The sequence below is a fragment of the Mobula birostris genome, chromosome 5, assembly GCF_030028105.1.
Source record: "Mobula birostris isolate sMobBir1 chromosome 5, sMobBir1.hap1, whole genome shotgun sequence".
Taxonomy (NCBI): domain Eukaryota; kingdom Metazoa; phylum Chordata; class Chondrichthyes; order Myliobatiformes; family Myliobatidae; genus Mobula; species Mobula birostris.
In genome coordinates this window covers 201,068,721-201,091,164 of record NC_092374.1, presented here as the reverse complement: position 1 = coordinate 201,091,164, position 22,444 = coordinate 201,068,721, and the positions used below count along the sequence as shown (strand labels likewise).

Here is a 22,444-nt window from a genome sequence, read left to right as displayed (position 1 = left end):
GGGACCAATTTCCTTGCAGGGAGGTTTACTGGAGCTGTTTGATGGGGTGGGGGTGTGTGGTTTAAACTCATTTGGCAGCGTGATGGGAACCAGAGTTGGTTTACAAACAGAGGCTGTGTGTCGTGAGACTCCTAGCAAGGAGAGGCTGATGATAAGGGGGAAATTGCAGACAACAGGATGAGTTGCAATGTAAAAGGTAGACAGAACTGAACAAAGTGAATACAAGGCTGAAGGTGTTATATTTGAATGTGCACAGTATACAGAATAAGGTAGATGAACTTGTAGCACAGTTACAGATTGGCATGCGTGACATTGTGGATACCAGTGAATCATGGCGAAAAGAAGATTATAGCTGGGAGTTTAATGTCCAAGGATACACATTGTATCGAAAGGGTAGGCAGAGGGGGAAGTGTGTCTCTATTGGTAAACAAATGAAATCAAATCAATTAAAAGTGGTGACATGGGGTCAGAAGGTGTTGAGTCATCATGGATATAGCTAAGGAACTGCAAGGGTAAAAAGACCCTGTTGAGAGTTGTATACTGACCCCCAAATAGTTGTAAAGATGTGGTCTACAAATTACAAAATGGAGACAGCAAATGCATGTCAAAAGGGCAATGTGATGATAGTCATTGAATTGAATTGACTTTATTTCTTACATCCTTCACATACATGAGGAGTAAAAATCTTTACGTTACGTCTCCATCTAAATGGGCAATGTGCAATCAAAGTAATTTATAATAAATAGAACAGGCATGCTCGAGTCAGCATGAGTTCATCAGTCTGATGGCCTGGTGGAAGAAGCTGTCCCGGAGCCCGTTAGTCCTGGCTTTTTACGTTGCAGTACTGCTTCCCGGATGGTTGCAGCTGGAATAAATTGTGGTTGGGATGGCTTGGCTCCCCATTAATCCTACAGGACCTTTTTACACACCTGCTGGATCCCAAGCCTAAGAGATGTTTTTTTAAAGCAGCTCGTGGTTAAGCAGACCAAGGTTTCAGCTATTCTGGATTGAGGGTTGTGCAATGAACCAGGATTGATTAGATAGCTTAAAGTAAAAAAAAATGCTTGGGATCCAGTGATCATACTGTGATCGAATTCACCCTGAAATTTGAGGAGAAGCTAAAGTCAGTTGTATCAGTACCACAGTGATGTAAAGGGAATTAGAGGCATGAGAGAGGAGTTGGCCAATATTGATTGGAAAAATAACCCTGGCAGGGATGATGGCAGAACAGCAATGACTGGAATTTCTGGGAGCAATTTAGAAGGCGTAGGACATGTTTATCCCAAAGAGGATGAAGTATACTAAAGGAAAGATGCTGCAGCTGTGGCTGACAAGAGTCATAGTCATAGTCATACTTTATTGATCCCGAGGGAAATTGGTTGAGAAGTCAGAGAAGTACAAGAGACGTACAAGAGAAGTCAAAGCCAATGAGAGAGCATGTTCCACACTGTATCAATCAATCAATCAATAGATAAATAGATAAATCAATCCTCCCACAATCTGTTGCGCCATGTATCTCAATAAAGAAATGAATACATCTCCTAGTGAATGAGCGGTCCATTCAACAGAGGGATAGAAGTTGTCATTGAGACTAGTGGTGTGTCTTTTCAAGAGTAAAAAAAATAGATCTTCTGCCCACTGAGACAGGAGAGAAGAAAGGATTTTCCAGGGTGACTTTTTTGGTTGCTTTCTTGACAGCAGTAGAAAGTGTCGACGGGCAGTGGATAGTTTCTTTCTGCTGGGCCATGTCCGCAATTCTCCGCAGCTTCTTGTGACCACAGGCAGAGTAGCTGCCTCATCAAGAGCCGATGCATCTGGATAGGATGCTTCCTATGATTAATCTGTAAATGTTTGGTGAGGATCACGCCAAATTTCAAACGTCCATACAGAGTGTGTGTCACTGGGAATGTCAAAGTGGTGGGATTTTGGAATTTCCCGTGGATCCAGCCCTGTGTACAAGGCTCCACATGCTATGCAATGAATTATGTCGCGTACCGGGAGGGATGGTGGAACCTGGACAAATATTTATGCATTGATCCTTTCGCAGTAGCTTATTGTGGGCTAATGGGGTGGAAAGCATCTGTCGCTCTAATTTCAGCACCCTGTTTCGTTCCGCAGATCCCACAAGAAAGCTGCCGATTGCTCATATTATAGGTAAGTAATCTGCATCACACCGGCTCTCCTCGTAGATCATGTCACAGTCTGTCTTCCACCCCTCCACCACCCCACAGCCCATAACACACCCAGAACCCACATCCCGCTCTCCCTGCAGCCCACATACACCACAAACACCCTCACCTCGCCTCTGGGCTCATGAAATTTCTAGGTGCAGGAGAAGGTGGATTCTGCAGGACTTTCCCACTCTGCCAGGCACAGAATTTTTGGCGTTTTGTGGTGGAGGGACAGTCCCCTAACAGAACACCACCCATTACATGGAAGTTTTAACGATTAAGGTTTTGGAGAGGGTGCAAATGGGGCTCACCAGAATACTGCTTGGATGAGGGAGAATGTGATGAGAGGTTGGACAAACTTGGGCTGTTTTTTCCTGGAGCAGAAGAGGTTGAGGGGAGACCTGATAAAAGTTTATAAGATTGAGAAGCATAGATAGGACAGACAGACAGTATCATTTTAATGCCTAATATTAGAGGGTATGAATTTAAGGTGAGAGGAGATGAGTTCAAAGGAGACGTGTTGGGAAAGTTTCTGATAGAAAGTGTTGTGTGTCTGGAATGTGCTGCCAGGGGTGTGGTAGAGGCAGGTATCATAGAGGAATTCAAAAGGATGTTAGATAGTCACATGAATCTGCATGGAATGAAAAGAAAAGGACATATTATAGGCAGAAGAAAGTAGAGTCCATCATTAAGGACCCCCAGCATCCAGGTCGTGCTCTTTTCCCACTACTGCCTTCGGGCAGGAGGTACAGGGGCCTCGAGTCCCACCCCACCAGGTTCACAACAGTTATTACCCTACAATCATCAGGCTCCTGAACCAGCGTGGATAACTTCACTCACCACAACACTAAACTAGTTTTACAGCCTACAGACTCACTTTCAAAGACCCAACAACTCAAGTTATTACTCAGTATTATTTTTGTGTTTCTTTGAACTGCTTATCTTTTGCACATTGGTTCTTTGTTTATTATATAGTTTGGTAAATTCTTTTTTAATTCTTTATTTTTCTGTAACTGTCTGCAATGAAATGAATCTCGGGGAAGTAAATGTTATCGCTGGTAATAAACTTGACTTTGAAAAGAGATCAGTTTAATTGAACATTTGATTGCGAATTCAGTTATTTAGAATAGACTCTTCAGCCCAAGACGTTTTAACCTACTGTGAGATCAATCTAACCCATCCCTCCCACATTGCCATCTATTTTTCTATCATCCAAGTGCCTATCTAAGAGTCTCTTAAATGCCTCTACCACAACCTTGGAAGGGTGATTTTGGCACAAAATCAAGAACCACAGGGCATATTCCTGCGCTATTTTGTTCTACATTCCCAAACAAAGTGGGCATCATTCGCAAAGACTGACTTTTTTTTTGCCTCTTGAGAAGGTATTGCAGAGCTGCCTTCAGTTTCAGTCATACTTAATACCTGCTTGTACACTGCAAGGGGGGCAGTTATGAGACAAATATGGGTGTGGAGTTAGACAAGGTCTGGATTAAAAATAGCAAAATCTCCTTTCTCAAAGGCACGAGTGAGCCAAATAATTTCTTAATAGCACTCAACTTGTTACTTGTAGGGGGGCTGTGAAAGCTTTAGAGAGGGTGCAGTGGAGATTTACCAGGATGCTGTCTGGATTAGAGAGCATGTCTTTTGAAGATGGGTCAAGTTAGCTAGGACATTTCTCTTTGGAGTGAAGGAAGGTGACAGATGACTTGATGGAGATATGAGGCACAGACAGAGTGGACAGCCAGTGCCTTTTAACCCGAAGTGAAAATGGCTAATATGAGGGGGCAGAATTTTAAGCTGTTTGGAGGAAAGAATTGCGGGATGTCAGACAGTTTATTTTTTAAAAGAGAGATTATTTGTCACATGCACATTGAAACATACAGTGAAATGTGTCACTTATAGCAAATCAAATCAGCCAGGATTGTTCTGGGCAGAGCTCATTTATCCCCACACTTCCAGCACCCACGATGCACTGACCCTGACCGTATGTTTTCAGAATGTGAAAGGAAACTTAAAGAGCACACAGAGGAAACCCACACAGTCATGGGGAGAATATACAAACTCCTTACAGACACTCATGGGAATCAAACCCTGATCTTAAAGCACTGCTCTAACTGCTACACTTCTGTGTGTCTCTCTGTTTTACACAGAAAGTGGTACATGCATGAAACATGCTACCAAAGGTGGTGATAGTCAGATACATTAGGGATATTTAAGAGCCTTTCAGATTGGTACATGGAGGAAAGAAAAACTGAGGGCTCCAGAGGAGGGAATGTGACAGGGTGGGGCTACATCTCTACCAAAGGAGATGGAAAGCATTCCTTTTCTCCGCTAGCCTGCAGGTGACCCTTGAGTAAGGGTCACCTGCTTAACCCCTCCCCATTGATTGGGTCAAGTGAAGCCATGGGAGCAGGTATGAGCAGCTGGTGCAGATCATAAGTTCTGGTTATGCCACCACAGACAATCTCTGAAGGGTATTGATAATGGCTGGGGTCACCCATTTTTGTAAAGGCACTGCCAAGAAGAAGGCAATGGTAACACTAATGTAGAAAAATTTGCCAAGAATAATCATGATCATGGAAAGACCATGATCACCTACACAGGGGAGGGAAGGGTTAGATTGATCTTGGATTAGGCTAGAGGGTCAACCCAAATTGTGAGCTGAAGGCCCTGTACTGTACTGTACTATGTTCTACTTATAATAAACTTAAAAATTCAAAATATTTTACAGGTGATAGATCCTCCCAGCTTATACAGAGCTATACATACACAGCGTGGCCACTTTTATAGGTGCACCTGTACTCCTGTTTGTTAATGCAAATATCTAATCAGCCAATCATCTGCCTGCAACTCAGTGCATAAAAGCATGCAGACAAGGTCGACAGGCTCAGTTATTGTTCAGACCAGACATTGGAATGGGGAAGGAATGTGATCTAAGTGACTTTGACCATGGAAATGATTGTTGGTGCCAGATGGAATGTTTGGAGTATTTCAAAAACTGCTGATCTCCTGGGATTTTCATGCACAACAGTCTGTAGAGTTTGCATAGAATGGTGGCAAACACAAAAACATCCAGTGAGTGGTAGTTATGTGGATAATGAGAGAGGTCGGAGGAGAATGGTCAGATTGGTTCAGGCTGACAGAAAAGTGTCAGTAACTGAAATAACCACTTGTAATAACAGTGGTGTGCAGAATGAATGAATGTACAGTGCATCAAGCCTTGACGTGGATAGGCTGCAGCAGCAAAAGGCCACAAACGCATACTGAGTGGTGACTTTATTAGGTACAGGAGGTGGCCACTGAATGTATATAGTCATTCAAAACAGAAACAGGCCCTTCTGCTCAACTCAACCATACTGACCAAGGTGCCCATCTGGGCTAGTCCTTCTAGGGTCGGAGTTCCAACTGGGCTGTTGAGGAATGTGTTTGTGGGTTTAGTAACCATGCAGCTCTCTCATCTTTTACTCATGTCCATCTACCTGTCCAAGTTTAAACATTGACACGTGCAGGCAGCCCCCAGCACATCCTCAGGTGTGTTGGTTGTTAACGCATACAACACATTTCATTGTATGTTATGATAAGTAAACGTGAATCGTGCCTGCCTGCATTGCACTTTCTCTGTAACACCTTATTCTGCATTCTGTTATTGTTTAACCTCGTACTACCTTAATGCAAAGTTATACTGAATTGATCAGTATGGATGGCATGCAAGGCATGATCTTAGTACATGTGGGAGGGGAAAGAGCTGGTTTATTGTGGTCAATGTGGCTACGAACAACGTAGGAAGAACAAGGAAGTAGATTTTGCTGATTGAGTTCGAGCTGCTAGGGAATAATTTAAAATGCCCAACTGAAAAGGTAGTAATCTCTGTATTGTTACATTAACCACATGCAAATTGGCCCAGGATTTAAAAGATCAGCGAGCCAACTGTGCTGCACAAAGGTTCAAATTTGAAAGTAAATCTATCATCAAAGTACATATATATCATATACACCCAGGCGTTGACAGTAAATACAACAGAGTCAATGAAAATTCACACAGGAGAGCTACAAACAATGTGCATACTGTGCAAATACAAACAAAAATAATAAATATATAAGAACTAAATCAAAGTTCAAAATAAAATTTATTATCAGTGTAAACTTTGAAGTTCCTTATCCTGCAGGCATACTTAGCAAATCTATAGAACAGTAACTGTAAACAGGATCAATGAACAACAAACAGTACAGATATAAATAAATAGCAATAAATAACAAAAGCATGAAACAACAAGATAAAGGATCCTTAAAGTGAGATCATCAGTTGTGGGAATACCAGAAATGGAATGAGTATGGTTATCCCCTTTTGTTCAAAAGCCTGATGGTTGAAGGGTAGTAACTGTTCTCTAACCCGGTGGTGTGAGTCCTGAGGCACTTGTGCCTTCTACTTGATGGCAGCAACGAGAAAAGAGCATGCCCTGGGTGGTGAGGATCTTTGATGGCTGCTGTTTTTCTACAACACTTCATGCAGGTGTGCTCAATGGTTGAGGGGGGTGTTGCTTTGCCTGTGATTTACTGGAGCAAATCCACTAACTTTTGTGGGATTTCCTGTTCAAAGGCATTAAGGTATTGGTTTTCCCATACCAGGCCATAATGCAACCAGTCAATGCACCTTCCACCAAACATCTATAGATGTTTATCAAGACTTTCGATGACATGTTGAATCTCCACAGACTCCTGAGGAAGTAATGGTGCTGCAATTCTTTCTTGGCAATTATATTTATATGATAGGACAGGGTCCAGGACAGATTCTCTGAGATAGTGCCATCCAGGAATTTAAACTTACTGGCCCTCTCCTCCTCTGATCTTCCAATGAAGATGGACCTCTGGTTTCCCTCTCCTGAAGTTTACAATCAGAAGTCTACAAAGATTGAGAACATTGGAAGGACAAACCAAGGTAGAACATACAGGGTTAATGGTAAGGCACTGAGGAGTGCAGTGGAACAGAGGGATCTGGGAATACAGATACAAAATTCCCTAAAAGTGTCATCACAGGTAGATAGGGTCATAAAGAGAGCTTTTGGTACATTGGCCTTTATTAATCGAAGTATTGCGTATAAGAGCTGGAAAGTTATGATGAGGTTGTATAAGGCATTGGTGAGGCCGAATCTGCAGTATTGTGTTCAGTTTTGGTCACCAAATTACAGAAAGGATATAAATAAGGTTGAAAGAGTGCAGAGAAGGTTTACAAGGATGTTGCCGGGACTTGAGAAACTCAGTTACAGAGAAAGGTTGAATAGGTTAGGACTTTATTCCCTAGAGCGTAGAAGAATGAGGGGAGATCTGATAGACGTATATAAAATTATGATGGGTATAGATAGAGTGAATGCAAGCAGGCTTTTTCCACTGAGGCAAGGGGAGAAAAAAACCAGAGGACATGGGTTAAGGGTGAGGTGGGAAAAGTTTAAAGGGAACATTGGGGGGGGGGGCTTCTTCACGCAGAGAGTGGTGGGAGTATGGAATGAGCTGCCAGACAAGGTGGTAAATGCGGGTTCTTTTTTAACATTTAAGAATAAATTGGACAAATACATGGATGGGAGGTGTATGGAGGGATATGGTCTGTGTGCAGGTCAGTGGGACTAGGCAGAAAATGGTTCGGCACAGCCAAGAAGGGCCAAAGGGCCTGTTTCTGTGCTGTAGTTTCTATGGTTCTATGAGATGAAGGTACTTGGTGTGAGAGAAGTGAGATTGAATTGGATATATTTTCATTTGCTGTATTGAAACTGGAAGTTGATAGGTGCTTGCAACCCACGCAATATGCTGGAGAAACTCAGCAGGCCAGGTAGCATCTATGGAAAAGAGTACAGTTAACCTTTCGGGTAGAGATCATCCAGTTCTGCCGAAGGGTCTTGGCCTGAAATGTTGACTGTACTCTTTCCCATAGATGCTGCAAGGCCTGCTGAGTTCCTCCAGCATTTTGTGTGTGTGCTTGGATTTCCATCATCTGCAGATTTTGTCTTGTTTGTGGTTGATAGGTTCTTGATTATTCAGGTCCATTGGTGCAGCCTGATTTGCTGAGTTCCTATAGTGTGTGTGGGGCACAGGGGAATACTGCCATCTGCAGGTGCAATCTGAACTGTGCTCCATGCCAACTTCCACTTCAAGCCAAGTTTATTGTCGTGTTAGATACAGGTGTAGTGAAAACCATGCTTGCAGCAGCATAGTAGGCATATACGGACAGACAACACAGAGGACATAAATTTTACATGGAACAATGTTCGCAATCCTAATCACAACCTCAGTATAACAACACCATGATACAAAAGTAGGTGGAAGGGCAGATGGTGTTGAGAAAGCACAGAGTCTGCAGAAGGACTTGGACAGATTGGGACAATGGGTCATAAATGGGCAGATGAAATAAAGTGTCAGGAAGAGTGTGTCCATGCACTTTGGCTGAAGCTATAAAGGTGTAGACTGTTTTCAAAGTGGGGTGAGAACTACAGGTGCAAAGAGTCCTCATGAAGGATTTCCTAAAGGTTAACTTGCTGGTTGTGTCAGTAGCAAGGAAGGGAAATGCAATGTTAGCATTCATTTTGAGAGGATATCAATATAAAAACAAAGATATAATGTTGGGGCTTTAAAAGCCGTGGATTGGACTTCAATTGGAGTACTGTGAGCATTTTTGGTCCCATTATTTATGAAATTGTATGCTTTCATTGAAGAGGATCCAGAGGAGGTTTAAGAGTAATCCCAGGAATAAAAAGGTTAATGCCAGAGGACTGTTAGATGGCTCTGGGCCTGCACTCACTGGAGATCAGAAGAATTAGTGAGGATTTCATTGAAACCTATCAAACATTGAAAGGCCGAGATAGAGTGGACATGAAAAGGATGTTTCCAATACTGGGAGAGCCGAGGAGTAGAGGGCACAGCCGCAGAATGGAAGGATGTCCCTTTAGAACAAAGAAGTGGAGAAATTTCTTTTACCAGAGGGCAGTGAATCTGTGGAATTTATTGCCACAGACAGCTCTGGAGGCCAAGTCATTGGGTTAGTATAACCAGGGGCTGATAGGTTCTTGATTAGTAAGGATGTCGAAGATTATGGCAAAAAGGCAGGAGAATAGGGTTGAGAGGGAAAATAAATCAACCATGATCAAGTGGTGGATCAGACATGATAGGCCAAATGGCCAAATTCTGCTGCTGTCTTGTGCTCTTTGGACCACAATCACCACTTTCGCTACAATGGATGTGGTGGTTGCAATTGTGGGCTTGCTTGTACAGTATATCAGTGTTTCACTTGTGTCTGATGCCCCGTCCCTGTGATGCTGCTGCAGGTTTTTCATTGTGTCTGTGCATACATGTGACAATAAACTTGGCCTTGACTTTGACTATATATGGTATGCAGAGAAAAGTCGGAGAATGCAATGTGCAAAACCAGGCATTAGTGCAAACAAAGTTCACACCGAGACAATTCACACATTAATACACGAGATCTATAGTGTCCTTTCACAGAGACAATTCCACATTAATACAAGAGGTCTGAAGTATCCTTTCACAGAGACAATTCCACATTAATACAAGAGGTGTATGTTCTGTTGCTGAGGTAGTCAGGTTCAACAACCTGATGGCTGTTGGGAAGTAGCTGTTCATGAACCTGGTGATGTGGGTCTTCAGGCTTCTGTATTACCTGCCTGTCAGCAGCAGTGAGAAGAAAGCATGGCCTGGCTGCTCGACATTGCTGATCAATATTATCAGAGTCTAACTCGCACTACTCTCTCTCCAATAGCACATTTGCAGCACATTCCATAAAAGGATGGTTCCCTTTCCCCTCTTTCCTCTCCCCACCTTCTGAAGAACAGAGGGATGAGAATAATATGACCATAAGATATAGGAGCAGAATTGGGCCATTCGACCGGTGTAGTCTGCTCTGCCTCTTCATGGCTGAATTAATTTCCCTCTCAATCTCTTTCTCCTGCTTTCTCCCCATACTTGCTACTGAAGAACCTATCAACCTCTGCTTCAAATACACCCAATTACTTGGCCTCCACAGCCGTATGTGATAATGAATTCCACAGGTTCGGCACTGTCTGACTAAAGAATTTTCTCCTCATTTCTGTTCTAAATGGACGTTCCTCTATTGTGAGGCTGTGCCCTCTTGGCCCTAGATTCTCCCTCTAAAGGAAGCATCCACTCCACATCCACTCTATCTCAGTCTTTCAATGGTCAGTAGATTTCAATGAGATGCTTCTCCACCCCCCAACACCCCTTATTCTTCTAAACTGAAGCGAGAGCAGGCCCAGAGACATAAAGCATGGATCTCGTGTCCACCCTTTCATCCAAGAACAATCCTGTCCACCTCCACTTGTTGGCCTTGCAATCCTCAGATCTGTTAAAGTAAACAAGAAGCTTTCTGACCCTCAACTTTTTCTTCTGAGGAGTGTTTGATGTCTGGGTTTTTATTCGATGAAGTTCAGAACGATCAGAGGGATTTCACTGAAACCTGCAAGATACTGAAAGGCTCAAGAGAGTGGATGTGGACAAGATGTTTCCATCAATGGAAGAGTCTAGAACCAGAGAGCACAGTCTCAGAATAAAGGAATGCTCCTTTCGAACAAAAGTGAGGAGAGATTTGTTCAGCCAAGGAGGTGAATCTGTGGAATTCATTGCCACAGATAGCTGTGGAGACGATGTCACTGGGTGTTTTAAGGCAGGGGTCCTTGATCGGTAATCGTTGAAGGTTATGCGAATGAGGGTGGGAAGACTGAGAAACAATTAGCCATGATTGTATAGTGATGGACTGAATGGCCTTATTCGCAGTAAAGGAGGGGAAGCAGTGAGGTTGGAACGATGTGTGTGTGTGTGTGTGGTGAATCTGTGGAAGTCATTGCTACATTTAGACAGGAACATAAATGGTAGAAAAATGGAGAGTTATGTAGGAGGGGAGGGTTAGAAATGTTCCGAGAGTAGGTTAAATGTTTGGCACAACATCAGGGCCACAGGGCCTGCACAGTGCTGTAATGTTCTATTTTATATGTTCAAATGGATGTGGAGGCCAAGTCGGTGGGTATATTTGAAACAGCGGTTAATGGGATTTAATTTATAAAAGTGTCAAATGTTTAAGGGCAGGAGAATGGGGTTGAGATTGAATGATAGAACAGACTCCATAGGCTAATTCTGTTCCAATGTCACGTGATCTTATTGTAACCCAAGACCTCGCCGGAGGGTGAGGGACAGAGAGGGAAGAGGAAAGGGATGTAGAGAAGGAAGGGGGATAGGGAAAGGAGAGAGGAATGCAAATTGTGAGACCAGAAGAGATCAGAGTAGAAATAGGCCAATTGGCCCATCGAGACAGCTCTGCCAGCTGATCATAGCTGATTCATTATCCCTCTCAATCCCATTCTCCTGGGTAGGAATGGAGAGAAGGATAGAGGGACAAGTGGTGAGCAGGTAAACGGTGAGGTAGGTGTGTGTGTGTGTGTGTGTTTGTTCACGTTCACAGACAGTCGTGTTGCAGAGACCATGGTCTGACCTTCATCCCTCTCATCCCAGCCTTAGAGCAGCTTGACAACAGAACCGTGAAGTGGGGGTCTACCAGGATGGAATCCAGCCTCCAGGGCATGGATTACAAAGACGGATTCATCATCGTTTTGGAGGCAGGCCATTACTATGTGTACGCCCAAGTCTCGTTCGTGGGGCCCAACTGCAGTGACATCTCAGAGGTCCTGGAGAGTAAAGTTCTGTACCAGCAGCATTCTAGCCACAATGCCCTGGAACTCATGGAGGCAACCCAGTCAGCCTGTGAGAGGTCCAACAAAAAGATTTGGTACCAGTCGATCCGGCAAGGGGGCGTCTTCCTGCTGGCCAAAGGCACGCGCCTGTCCCTGAAGATCAGTCCCCTCAGCCGGGCTGAAATGGAATACCACAAGACCTATTTCGGAGCTTTCAAAATCCAGTGACTGCCTCTGTGGGCCGAGGGGCGGGTAAGGAGAGAGGGGACGCTGGCTGCTTTAAAACACAGCCCTTTACCCATCCCAGGCCCCACCCTCCGTGAACATTGACAGCGATGAAGGACTGCCCCTTCGAGGGGCTAATTTGCAAGTTATGATCTTCCCCCAACCACCCCCCCTTGAACATTGAATCTCAAAGACTGGCTGGTTTTGGAGTTCCCACCCCTTTTTTAAAGGGATGAAAGTGTTGAGGGCAGGGGAGAAGCTAGTTTCTGCAGAGAGTGCAGGTACCGCCGCCTCGATCCCACCCGTGTTCTAATGTTGAAGTGGGGGACATCAGGTGTGCGGAGTTAAAGCAGGGGTGATCTCTCCCTTGTTGGAAAGGACGTGGGGAAGTCATCGAGGATCGGGTTAGGGAGGTGGTGGTGCTGGTTTGAGTGAGGGGTGGGGACAGGGCGTCACCACCAATCTGTCCCACTCTCTTCGGATCGGCGGCTGATCCTTCGGCACACCGAATTTGCACTTTCGAGTCTCGGCCCGTTTCTGTGGGGGAGGGGGAGTGAAGGGGTTCTGGTCACTCGGAATGAAGGGGACCTGTAAACTGCTGTCCAGGGCTTGGATGGCTGAGGACCCAAGACATCCGGGGCCGCGGGATAAGGGCTGCGACAGAAGGATTCCACAGAGCGCTCGGGGAGCACAAAACATAGGAGCAGGTTTAGGCTATTCCTCCGTGGTCTTTTGGATGTGTTCTAAAATGGAACAAAGCTGTCCAGCATTTTCCTGCATCCCAGGAATCCACGCTGGGAAGGAGGGTCTGGAATAAGAACCGGACCCACGCGGTCGATTAGACCCCGTGGAGGGGCTGAACCTAACAATTCTTCAGGTCGAAGTACCTCTGTTACAGTTCTCCCAAGGTGACTTCAATCCCTGATAGAGGTGTATAAGATGATGAGAGGCATTGATCCTGTGGATAGTCAGAGGCTTTTTCCCAGGGCTGGAACGGCCAACAAGAGAGGGCACAGGTTTAAGGTGCAGGGTTGTAGGTACAGAGGAGATGTCAGCGGTAAGTTGTTTTACACAGAGAGTGATGAGTGTGTGGAATGGGCTGCCAGTGGTGCTGGTGGAGGCACATATGACAGGGTCATTTAAGAGACTCCTGGATAGGTACATGGAGCTTAGAAAAATACAGGGTTATGGGTAACCCTAGGTAACTTCTAAAGTAAGTACATGTTCGGCACAGCATTGTGGGTCGAAGGGCCTGTACTGTGCTGTAGGTTTTCCATGCTTCTAATCCCAAGGCAGTTCCCCACCTCAAACTGTTCCCGCTTGAGGGAGAATCACAAACATGGGGTCTGGAGAAGGGACCTGTCTTTTGAAAATAGGGACGTGTGGAAATATCTCTCTCGAGGTAGTGAGGCTCTGAAATTCTCTGCCTCCGAGGGAGGGAAAGTAGGGAATCATTGGATAGATTAAAGGTGGAGACATAAATATTTTATCCAACGTGGAAAGGAGCATGTTTGGGGAACTAGCACGTAAAATGGTTGAGGAGAGCCATAAAGAACAAATAAAGGGGTCGCGGATACTGGGGGCCTGTATTAAATTAAAACACACTAAAAATCTCAACGGGCCGAGCAGTATCCATGGAGGCAAAAGGCGTACGTCCACATTTCACGTCGCGATCCCACATCAGGAAAACAGCCATGATCACTTTGGATGGCGGGGCAGGTTTGAGAGCCAACCCCTGAATGTACTAACTGGTGTTTCTGAAATATTAGCTCCCCACAGAGGCTGACTGACCGGCTGAGTGTCACCACTGTTTTCTGAAATTATTTCAGGTTTCAATGAATTGCCTCCAGGAGGCAGGAGCACTTTAGGATGGGGCTCACACCCTGCTTCCCTCCCTCTCCCCCCCCCCAAACAAGTGTCTGTGGTTGAGTTCAGGAAAGCGTCTGAGTGGGATTGCTCTGAATAATCGGCCGAAAGGTCGTTCTTCATGGGTAAACAAAATTAACTGGATAGGGTTGTGGTGGGAAGCTGGTGTCATCGGAAAGGAGACTCCAGGACTGAATGCAGTCTCATGGTCAACGCTTGCTGCTAGTGTTCTGAAACTTAGTGCCTTTATTTATTACATGCAGGCTTTTGATCTAACTTATTTTAAGAGTTATTTTCGGGTGTTAAAAATTTGGTGATGGGATGTTGTGTTACAGAGACAGAGCGAATTCCGCTGTGACACTGGGAAACCGTGTTTAGGATTTTTTTTTTGCACAGGGGATTCGTGTCGGCGGATCTCCGTCCCGCGGGTTCAATAAAGAGGAACAGCGGATGCCCGCGGTGTGTGCGTCTCATTCGTTAGCTCATGGAAAGCAGGCATTGTCCACGGGTCCCAGTGTGTATTCATATAACGGTATAACAATTACAGCACAGAAACAGGCCGTCTCGGCCCTTCTAGTCCGTGCCGAACTCTTACTGTCACCTAGTCCCACCGACCTGCACTCAGCCCATAACCCTCCATTCCTTTCCTGTCCATATATCTATCTAATTTAACTTTAAATGACAACATCGAACCTGCCTCAACCACTTCTGCTGGAAAGAGGCTAGTGCGCCGGTAGGAGGTGGGGAAGAGATCAGTACACTGGGGTGAGGTGGCAAGGGGAAGTGATTGGTGTGCCGGGGTGAAGTTGGGGAGTGGGTCGTAGTTCAGTTCCAGAGAGAGTGCAGTGCAGGCAGACAATAAAGTACAAGGAACACTGTGGGTAAATAGAGAAATCTTCGTGCTAGGGGACCATTCACTGGTCTTATTACAGTGGGGTAGAAGCTGTCCTTGAGCCTGGTTGCAATATCCAGCTGAGATGCACCCAGACAGAATACTTTCTATGATGCACTGATAAAAATTGGTGAGAGTCAATGGGGACTTGCTGAAACTCTAGTCTTTAGCCTCCTGGGAGAGTAGAGGGATTGGTGAGCTTTCTTGGCTGTGACATCAATATGGGTGGACCAGCTCTGGCTATTCACACCTGGAACATAAAGCTCTCACCCCTCTCAAACTCAACACCTTTGATGTGGACAGTAGCTTGTGCATCCCACCCCACACCACCCCCTCCCTGAGGTCCATGACCAGCTTTATTGTTTTGCTGACATTAAGGGAAAGGTTACCATGTCACTAAGCTCTCTATTTCCTTCCAACTCCTTGTTATTTGTGATGTGGTGGTATCATCTGCAAGCTTACAGATTGAGGTAGCACAGAATCTGGACACGCAGTTGCGAGTGTACAAGAACAAGGGTAGAGGGCTAAGGACACAACTGTGCAGAGCACCGGTATGTTGAGACACAAGAGAATGGAACAACTGCAGTCCTGAACGAGAGTCTCAACCTGAAACTGTTTATTCCTCTCCAGATATGTTCTGTTGAGTTCCTCCAAAATTTTCTGTGTGTTGCTCTGGATTTCCAGCATCTGCAGAATCTCTTGTGTTTCTCATGCACCTGAGTTAGTCCCATTTGCTCACATTGACCTCTATCCCTCTAAACCTTTCCTATTCATGTACTTGTAGCACTGCAGCACAGAAACAGGCCCTTCAGCCCATTTAGTCTCTGCCTCTGCTGACTCTATCTACCTGTAGCTAGGCCATCTTCCTGCATAGTCTTCCTATCCATGTACCTATCCCGATTTCTCTCAAATACTACAATCAAACCAGCATCCACCACTTCTGCTGGCCACTCATTCCACACTCTCTGTGAACAAGTTTCCCTGCAGGTTCCCCTTAAATATTTCACCTTTCACCCTTAACCTATGACCTCTAGTTCCAATATATTCCTTACCCTTTTCATTTTCTATACTTCTGTAAGTATCTCCTCTTTCACTTGCATGCCAGGGAATAAAGCTCTAACCTGTTCAAGTCCTGGCAACATCCCTGTAAATGTTTGCAGCTCTCTTTCAAGCTTATAGATAGCCTTCTTTCAAGCGTATTCATAAAGCAAAGCATTGATTTAGAATGTAATGTTGAAGGTGTGTACGATATCTCTGAGGCCAAATTTAAAGTACTATGTGCGGTTCTGGTCACATACTAGTACTGCACATGATACTTTAAACTTCGTCTCGCAAGTATCCTATAGATCTTCAACATTACATCCCAAATCAATGCATTGCTTCATGAAGACCAATGTTCCAAACTCTCTCTTTATGACCTTATCTGTGATGCCACGTTCAAGGAATTAGAGATCTATATTCCAAAATCCTTCTGTTCTACCACATACCTCAGAGCACAACCTTTCACTGTGTAAGTTCTACCCTGCTTTGTCCTCCCAAAGTGCAACACCTCACACTTATCTGCATTAAATTCCATCTGCCATTTTTTCAGCCCATTTTCCCAGCTGGTCCAGATCTCACTGCAAGTTTTGATGGCCTTCCTCGCCGTCCACCAGTGTTGGTGTCATCTGCAAATTTGCTGATCCAGTTTACCCCATTGCCAATGAAATCATTAATATAGATGATAAATCAAAATGGACCCAACACCAATCCTATTGGCACACCACTAGCCACAGGTAAAAGAGTCAGACATCCAATGCCACTCCCTGGCTTCACTCACTGAGCCAAAGTTAAATGCCAAAGTCTTTTAAATGTTATAATTGTACCTGCCTCAACCACTTCCTCTGGCAGCCTGCTGCATGTATGTACATTCTCAGTGTGTTTTTTCTGCCATCGGTGTATTTTACCAACAGAAAAATCTGCTGGAGGAACTCGGTGGGTCGAGCAGCATCTGTGGGTGGAGAGGAATTGTCAACATTTCGGGACAGGTTGCAGGTTTCAGTCTGAAATTTTGACATTTCTCAATCTGGATGCATCACGGCTGCTCTGCTCGAGACTGCAAGAATCTGCAGGGAGTTGCGGACGCAGCTCAGCACATCAGAGGAACCATCCTCCTTCTCCATGGACTCTGTTCGCACTTCTCCTCTCCCCCTCCCATCACGCAGAAGATATGAAATCCTGAAAGCGGATACCATCTGGCCTAGGGACAGCATCTATTGTGGTTTTATAAGATGATTGAACAGTCCCTGAGGATAATAAGATAGATTCTTGATCTCACAATGTGATTTGCACTCAGGTTCCCTTGAAATCTTTCCCCTCTCATCTTATCCATTAGACCATCAGACATAGGAGCAGAATTAGGCCATTTGGCCCATCGAGTCTGCTCTGCCTTTCAATCATGGCTGATCCGTTTTTTTCTCCTCCGGAACCCCAGTTCCCAGCCATCTCCCGGTAATGTTTGATATGTCCAATCAAGAGCCTATCAATCTCTGCCTTAAATACACCCAATAACCTGGCTTCCACAGCTGCACATGCCAACAAATCCCACAAATTCACCACCCTTTGGCTGAAGAAATTTCTCTGCATCTCTGTTTTGAAAGTGCACCTCTCTATCCTGAGGCTGTGCCCTCTTGTCCTAGACTCTCCCACCATGGGAAATAACCTTTCCACATCTACTCTGTCTAGGCCTTTCAACATTTGAAAGGTTTCAATCAGAACCCCCCTCATCCTTCCGAATTCCAGTGAGTACAGACGCAGAGCCATCAAACGTTCTTCATATGGTAACCCTTTCATTTCTGGAATCATACTTATGAACCTCTTCTGGACCCTCTCCAATGCTAGCACATCTTTTCTAAGAGGACAAATGTGAGGTTATCCACTTTGGTGGCAAAAACAGGAAAACAGATTATTATCTGAATGGTGGCCGATTAGGAAAAGGGGAGGTGCAACGAGACCTGGATGTCATTATACACCAGTCATTGAAAGTGGGCATGCAGGTACAGCAGGCGGTGAAAAAGGCGAATGGTATGCTGGCATTCATAGCAAGAGGATTCGAGTACAGGAGCAGGGAGGTACTACTGCAGTTGTACAAGGCCTTAGTGAGACCACACCTGGAGTATTGCGTGCAGTTTTGGACCCCTAATCTGAGGAAAGACATCCTTGCCATAGAGGGAGTACAAAGAAGGTTCACCAGATTGATTCCTGGGATGGCAGGACTTTCATATGATGAAAGACTGGATCAACTAGGCTTATACTCGTGGGAATTTAGAAGATTGAGGGGGGATCTTATTGAAACCTATAAAATCCTAAAGGGATTGGACAGGCTAGATGCAGGAAGATTGTTCCCGATGTTGGGGAAGTCCAGAACAAGGGGTCACAGTTTGAGGATAAAGGGAAAGCCTTTTAAGATCGAGATTAGGAAAGACTTCTTCACACAGAAAGTGGTGAATCTGTGGAATTCTCTGCCACAGGAAATAGTTGAGGCCAGTTCATTGGTGATATTTAAGAGGGAGTTAGATATGGCCCTTGTGGCTAAAGGGATCAGGGGGTATGGAGGGAAGGCTGGTACAGGGTTCTGAGTTGAATGATTAGCCATGATCATACTGAATGGCGGTGCAGGCTCGAAGGGCCAAATGGCCTACTCCTGCACCTATTTTTTCTATGTTTATATTCTGTTTGGGTAGCGTCCAACTTGATGGCTTGAACATTGATTTCTCAAACTTCCGGTAATGTCTCCCTCATCCTGCACCATTCCCAATCCCCTTTTCCCTCTCTCATGTTATCTCCTTGCCCACCCATCACCTCCCTCTGGTGCTTCCCCCCTCCCCCTTTTCTTTCTTTTATGGCCTTCTGTTTCTTTCACCAACAAAATTAATATCCTGACAAAATTAATTTCTGCTGACGAAAGCCAATTGACCACAATCTCCAATTCAACCGTCGTTGCCACACATCAACAAAAGGACCCCTATACCCTCCGCACCAGACACGCTCACGGCAGGTGACTGTAACTGGATGATACCGAGCATTTCAAAGGATTTTAGACATGAGATTCACAGAAACCATCACCAGCTCAGTAGCTCATTCCTGGGAAGGCTGCACATTGCTCTGTGATGTACAAATATTGTGGGAGGCCAACTTAGAGAAAAAAACAGGCGGAACAGCTTCAATCAGTTCTGAGCTGGTGGTAAACGTTGCCACCATCTGTTTGAAATCTATCACTGCCCAATCCGTGTCCGTGTACTTTCACTGAATCAAAGTTGCTCTCCACCACCACGACTCTCCTCTGTCTGGTGGAACTGGTCCTCACACCCAACAATTTCCCTTTCAGCTCCTCCAATTTTCTCTAAACGCAAGGCGTAGCAACAAACTTTCACATGTCCTCAGCTAAGCCTGCCTTTTAGACAGCTAAATCCGTGTTCCAAGCCTTTCTTGGCTAAACTCCTGCAGTACCGCAATTGTCTACCAGAAGCGCTGCAGTTTCAGAAATGAACGTCGGCTGTTGTAAATGTTCGATGGGAAGATGTCCTGGCTTCTTCAGTTAATCTCAAGTGACGGAAGGATCAGAAAGACAACAAACATTAAAAATCAATGGACCCAGCAAGAAGGGCTTGTCACAGTTTGTTCAGGAGAGAAAGGAACAACCGGGCCTTTAAACCTCGGTGAACTGTAGATTCAGAGTAATTGGCAAGGTACTGAAAATACCTGCCGACCAACTCGGTGCAGCGTTCAAGGTCATCTTCAACCTCTTGCTGCGGCGGTCAGAGGTTTGCACCTGTTTCACAAGGGCTTACATCACACCGTGCCCAGGAAGAGCAGGGTGAACGGCCCCGAGGACTATCCCCCAGTGGCACTCACATCAGCTGTGATGAAGTTCACTGAGATGTTGGTCACAATTGCTACTGCCTGAGGAAGGCTGCAGTTTGCCTGTTGTCACAATAGGACTAGAGCCATCCAATCTCACTGGTTCTCCTCTCAGCTTTACAACACCCAGGCAACCACAATATCTACCTCAGGCTGTTGTTATATATTACAGCTCAACTTCAACACCGTCATCCCCTCAGTACTAATAAAGAGCTTCGAAGCCGAGGCTTTCGAACCCCTCTCTGCAACTGCATCCTTGACATCCTTAGCAGGATAACACGGTCAGTGCAGATCAGTGATAGTATCTCCATCTCCAGCTCAGTGACAACCTACTCTGGCACCTCAAGGATGCTGAGCCCACTGCTCGACACTCCCTACACCCATCATGTGGTGCAGCTCAGGTGCCATCTATAAATACTCTGGTGTCAACACGGGTGTTAGTAGGATCTCAGATGTTGATGAGGAGTTTTCAGATTTATGGGCTGACAGACGTCAGGAAGGGGAAGTCGGGAGAACACACACTCGTCCTCATTGAGGGTTCAGGGGAGGAAAGGGTGAGCAGCTTCAAGTTCCCAGGAACCAACACATTGATAACGATCGATCCTGGACCACACACATTGATAACGATCGATCCTGGGCCACACACATTGATAACGATCGATCCTGGGCCACACACATTGATAACGATCGATCCTGGGCCACACACATTGATAACGATCAATCCTGGGCCACACACATCGATAACGATCGATCCTGGGCCACACACATCGATAAAGGTCGATCCTGGGCCACACACATTGGTAACGATCGATCCTGGGCCACACACATTGATAACAATCGATCCTGGGCCACACACATTGATAACAATCGATCCTGGGCCACACACATTGATAAAGGTCGATCCTGGGCCACACACATTGAGAAAGGTCGATCCTGGGCCACACACATCGATAAATATCTATCCTGGGCCACACACATTGATAAAGGTCGATCCTGGGCCACACACATTGATAAAGGTCTATCCTGGGCCACACACATCGATAAAGGTCGATCCTGGGCCACACACATCGATAAAGATCGATCCTGGGCCACACACATCGATAAAGATCGATCCTGGGCCACACACATCGATAAAGATCGATCCTGGGCCACACACATCGATAAAGATCGATCCTGGGCCACACATATTGATAAAGATCTATCCTGGGCCACACACATTGATACAGATCGATCCTGGGCCACACACATTGATACAGATCGATCCTGGGCTACACACATCGATAAAGATCGATCCTGGGTCACATACGTTGATAAAGATCGATCCTGGGCCACACACATTGATACAGATCGATCCTGGGCCACACACATTGATACAGATCGATCCTGGGCCACACACATTGATAAAGATCGATCCTGGGTCACACACGTTGATAAAGATCGATCCTGGGCCACACACATTGATACAGATCGATCCTGGGTCACACACGTTGATAAAGATTGATCCTGGGCCACACACATTGATACCCATCGATCCTGGGCCACACACATTGATAACGATCTATCCTGGGTCACACACATTGATACAGATCGATCCTGGGCCACACACATTGATAAAGATCGATCCTGGGCCACACACATTGATACAGATCGATCCTGGGCCACACACATTGATACAGATCGATCCTGGGCCACACACATTGATAAAGATCGATCCTGGGTCACACACGTTGATAAAGATCGATCCTGGGCCACACACATTGATACAGATCGATCCTGGGTCACACACGTTGATAAAGATTGATCCTGGGCCACACACATTGATACCCATCGATCCTGGGCCACACACATTGATAACGATCTATCCTGGGTCACACACATTGATACAGATCGATCCTGGGCCACACACATTGATAAAGATCGATCCTGGGCCACACACATTGATACAGATCGATCCTGGGTCACACACATTGATACAGATCGATCCTGGGCCACACACATTGATACAGATCGATCCTGGGCCACACACATTGATACAATTACAAAATAACACACGGCAGCGGCTACCCTTTATTTGGAGTTTCAGGAGGTTTGGTTCGTCCCCACTCATGTAAATTTCTGCAGGTGTACGGCAGAGAGCAGTTGGGTCAACTGTGCAGGATCGAAAGAGGCTGCAGAGAGTTATAGACTCATCAGAGGCACAGACCTTCCCACTCCCGAGGAAATCTTTAAAAGGGCATCCATCAGGAGGGGCCTCACTATCCAGGATATAGCTTCTTCTCATTACTGCTGTCAGAGTGGAGATACAGAAGCCTGAAGACATGGAAACATACAAAACCTACAGCACAATACAGGCCCTTCCGCCCACAAAGCTGTACCAAACTTGTCCTGACCTTAGAATGACCTAGACTTACCCATAGCCCTCTATTTTTCTAAGCTCCATGTACTCATCCAGGAGTCTCTTAAAAGACCCTATCGTTTCCCCTCCACCACCAGCGCCAGCAGCCCATTCTACGCACTCACCACTCTGCATAAAAAACTTACTCGACATCTCTTCTGTACCTACTTCCAAGCACCTTAAAACTATGCCGTCTTGTGCTAGCCATTTCAGCCCTGGTAAAAAACCTCTTACTATCCACACGATCCTCTCATTATCTTCAGTACTCACTACAGAAAAGGATCTTGACGATT

At 45.4% G+C, this 22,444-nt stretch overlaps 1 protein-coding gene across 1 annotated transcript in view; it reads left to right on the top strand.

The window, feature by feature from the left end:
- LOC140198270 (tumor necrosis factor-like) overlaps positions 1-12,653 on the top strand; it is a 38,357-nt gene extending 25,704 nt beyond the window's left edge. The window contains exons 4-5 of the mRNA XM_072259328.1: positions 2,119-2,154; positions 11,696-12,653. Of these exons, the coding sequence (XP_072115429.1) occupies positions 2,119-2,154; positions 11,696-12,102 (443 nt within the window). The 3' untranslated portion in view covers positions 12,103-12,653. The remainder of the gene's footprint in view (positions 1-2,118; positions 2,155-11,695) is intronic.
- The last annotated feature ends 9,791 nt before the right edge of the window (positions 12,654-22,444 follow it).